At 30.0% G+C, this 4327-nt stretch overlaps 1 protein-coding gene across 3 annotated transcripts in view; it reads right to left on the bottom strand.

Annotated features, from left to right (window-relative positions):
* LOC106470672 (syntaxin-like) overlaps nt 1–4327 on the bottom strand; it is a 20421-nt gene that overhangs the window by 6207 nt on the left and 9887 nt on the right. For 2 of the 3 annotated variants that reach the window (XM_022399315.1, XM_022399317.1), the window contains one exon: nt 3712–3822. In XM_022399315.1, coding sequence (XP_022255023.1) covers nt 3712–3822 — 111 coding nt within the window. Of the gene's footprint in view, nt 1–6; nt 1670–3711; nt 3823–4327 lie in introns of those variants that run through there. The other variant, XM_022399316.1, reaches the window with a different exon arrangement.

Raw genomic sequence — 4327 nt, 5'->3', positions numbered from 1 at the left:
TATGTTTTTTGGTATCAAAACTATGTGTTATGGCTTTTCTTTTACGTACTCTGTTATGATGTTTTGTGAAAAATCTGTACGTGATGGAGAAAAATGGATATCATTTTCAGATTCAGTGTTCAGGAATTACAATAGAATATGTAAAAATTTTCAAGACAATAAAACCATCTCAGGCCTGTGTTATTAATCTACAGATGAAAGAGGATAGGTAACACTCAAAATTAAAAACAAACTACTAGTTGCATTCAGGAAGTTCTTAAACTTATAAAAGATGTAATATAACTAGCTTTAAGTATGAACAGTACCATTATATACAAGAAAACAACCAAATACTCAGCACAAGTTAAGCAAAAAATTGATAGGAAAGTTTTTAATTTTTCACTAATTTCACAGAAGGTCAATAAAACAATGTTGAACGTTTTACAGTACCACATGTGAAGCAAGCTGTGAATTTTACAGTATCACATGTCAAGCAAGCTGTGAATTTTACAGTACCACATGTGAAGCAAGCTGTGAATTTTACAGTATCACATGTCAAGCAAGCTGTGAATTTTACAGTACCACATGTCAAGCAAGCTGTGAATTTTACAGTACCACATCTGAAGCAAGCTGTGAATTGTACAGTTCTACATGTCAAGCAAACTGTACCTTATAAATTACAAAGTTGCAGTGTCATCCGTTACATTTCTCACTAACCAGTATCTCAAAGTTTTGAAATACCTCTTATTTTTCAGCTTTATATTAATTCTTTCATTGAAATGCAACTTATGTAAGAAACAAATCAAGCAAAATATATAATTAATTCAACAATATATAAACATATACAATTACAGAATGTGTCATGTGACCAAAAGATTCACAAGAATAGATGCTACTATTGGCTACTAAATCTAAATAAAAAACTGGAATTTTGCAAGTTTTCCATTTTTAACAATGATGTTTTAACAAGTTTCTCACTCTCTCTGTATTTGTTTTCCTTTAGATATATAATGAAAACAATATGAAAACACCACCAAAGCAAAGCCTTACATAAGAAAAAAAATTAATTAACAATGTATTTTCTAACATGTTTTCATATCAGTATGTGATTTGAAAGTTTTGAATCATACAGATAGTTGCATGCTACTTGTTACTGTGTTTTAAAAACAAGAACAAAAAGGTATTGATATCATAAATGTATCATCGCTACAGTGACAAGCTAAAAGTCTAAAAATGGCAAAATGAAAAGATTTAAAACAAATTATATCCTACTTTTCTAGCTAGGTCTAGTCAGAAAATAAATACAGTTAGACAGATGTTTGGGATTATAATATATGAAAGAAGAACATAAAGAATGGTAAGTTATACTTCAATACAATTACGTACAAAACACGAAATTTTTGTACTGAATAGATCTTTCTGAGCATCGTACTTTTCCCATCATTCCACATCATGAACTGCAAGCCTGTTCCTTAGGAAGAGGACACTGTTTGTACTCTTTGTAAACACAATAATATCCACAGTGTAATGAACTTGAGATAAATGGATCGTTGTTTGTAACATTTACTTTGCTTTCAGATTTTAACGTGTTTAATTTATCCTGAACAAACAGCCAACTATGCGATGAGTCCAGCGATAAAGGCTAACACTCCAACTATACTATGGCCAGGATAATTACAAGAAACTTTTTCTAGGAAAGAAAAATACAAAAATATAAAAACACAAAAATGAATAAATGGTAGGTAAAGAAAAACAAAAATCAAATAAGCCCACCTTTTATTATAAAATATAATATACTGTTCATAAACCAAATATAGCATGCAAGAATTTACCAATATTACACAAAATAAAAATAACAAAAAATACTCTAGAAATTATCAAACTTTACTGTAAATATCAACTATAGAGAAGCATTTCAAACTTCAAGAATTTAAAAATTGGATTAAAAAAAGGCTTTTGAGGGGTGGGGGAAGAGGAAGAAATATACAGGACTTTGAGTATAAAAAAAAATCACCTCTGAAGTGATCAACAAAAATAAATTTTGTTGTAATCAAGGATGAACACATTTTCTGGGTGTTTTTTTTTCAGTAAGGTTACATCTTTAAAGTTATTTTAAACAAAGAGAAAGATTGTGAAATAACCAATCAAGAATGATGATAAGATCACAAGGTGATATTTATAACTAGAATTTTTTCGTTGTTTAGTAGGGGCTGAATAACATGTTGAATTACAATTATAAAGTTTTCTGTGTTACATCCAGTCTGAAACCTGTTACATGTTAATTAGTTATTCTTGTTGAATCACAAAATATGTTTGAAATCATTGTCGTCTGTGGGGGAGACTTGCCCCCCCCCCCAGAAAAATTAGAAACATAATTCTTTCTTTATTCATTCAGCATATGTATCTGAATTTTTTTATTCAGTTCACAATTTCACACTTTGTCCCTCCCTGTAAAAAGTTCTGTAAATACTATGAAAAGTCATTATTCTCAAATTATACAGATCTACAGATAGGTCAGGATTTATTAATTCAAATAAATAACATGGGAGATCACTTGGAAGTATAACTCAATAACAATAAGACTTCACAAACAGAAAAATGACATTTATATGGCACGTTTAGTTATGGTATAATGTACTTTACACTTAATTAGCACCTGAGTTGTAACGGAACACTATCCTGGCATTTCTTGGAAGCTTTTCGTCAATAAATAATTTTTTTTATAGCAAACTATGCCTGAATTGGATGTGTTAAAATGTATTAAAGAATATTGGCATCACCTCGTTCTGAGATTTGTAACAGCAAACTCACACTGCCCGAGCATATAACAGAAAGAAACATTAGGTATTTTTGTTGATTTATTGTGAGTGTGTACAACATTTTCCATATATGTGATTCAATTTACATTTCTCTTTAGGCTCCATAAACATCAAATATGAAAGGAGCAAATACATAAAAAAACAATATTATTTTTATAAATGAGCTAACAAACACGCACTTAAGGTGACGTACAGGACATATCTGTACTGATATACTTACATCTCCTTACTTGCTCTGTTACGCCCAAAGTGCTATGAGTTATTATCATTTATGCCCTTCTTTCACACTTAAATCATACTATGATCAGCTGATTAGTTTTGCAATAGTAACAATGTCTCCCAAACAAAAACCATACTTTTCTTCAATGTCACTAGTTTTAAAATATTTCTTTAGTTTATATTTCATATACTTATTGTTTCAATTTTTTTATATCGGCTGTTTTGTTTTTAAGTTTTCACTAAAAAAAACAAGTAAAATACATTCAATCACAACTTTGTTAAATAATATAGGCAAAACTTTTAAAGGAACTTCTTTATCTATCTGTTTAATGTGCAGTTCATGCTTTATTTAAACACATCTTGTTCTGTATGTACCTAAGTAGTGTTGTACTCAATACTTACAAAGACAACTTACAATAACTACTGTATGTTTAAACAATGTACTTAAAACCCTTATATACAATAAGTTCATTCTTTGAGTTTAAAAATTTGTAAGAACTGTAATTTTGAAAAACAAAATTGAAAGCTACTATATCCTTTACAATAGACTTATTATATAAAAATGAAGGAATTTATGTCAGTAAAGGAAACTTTTTTTTTCTATTTACTTTTATTGAATCATTTATTGTATAGTCTTTAATATGATCAGCTTGCTAAATATTTGAGTCCAAACTTTGAACTTTGTCTTGCTTACCCTTCTAGCTTTGCTCTGATAGACAAGAGCTTTTTTTGTGTCCTGTTTGGCTGCTTCAATATAATCTTTAGCATGTTCCACTTGGTACTCAATCCTATCAATCATTTCTCCCTAATAAAAAAAGACATTTAAAATTTAAGTAATACTGTTACTGAGAAATATTACAACAGGAGTATTGTATTAGGTCATCAAGAAATTAACATCGCTTTTTTTTAGATGAAAAATCCCAAACAACTTATATATCAAAACAAAACATTTATTAAATGTAATAGTCTCCATTCTTATCAATGATGCTTTTCCATCTTACAATCAAGTTGTTAATGCAAAAACCATGTTGATGTCCTCTTTACATACGTTTTCCCATTAAAATGGTGTTGCAGGGAACGAATAAGATGGTAATCTGATGGTGCAAAATATCGATAATCTGGTAGGTGGGGGAGACCTTCCCAACCCAACTCCATACATTTGTGTTGCATCAAACGTGCCACATGTGGACGTGCATTGTCGTGGAGAAGAACACCTTTCTGGTTGACGAATGAAAAACGTTTCTAATGAAGGGCTTGATTTAAATGTTCCAGTTGCTGACTATAGATCTCTGCATTGATGGTTCAAAATG

The sequence above is a fragment of the Limulus polyphemus genome, unplaced genomic scaffold, assembly GCF_000517525.1.
Source record: "Limulus polyphemus unplaced genomic scaffold, Limulus_polyphemus-2.1.2 Scaffold4154, whole genome shotgun sequence".
Taxonomy (NCBI): Eukaryota; Metazoa; Arthropoda; class Merostomata; order Xiphosura; family Limulidae; genus Limulus; species Limulus polyphemus.
This window is presented reverse-complemented; position numbering and strand designations above follow the sequence as displayed.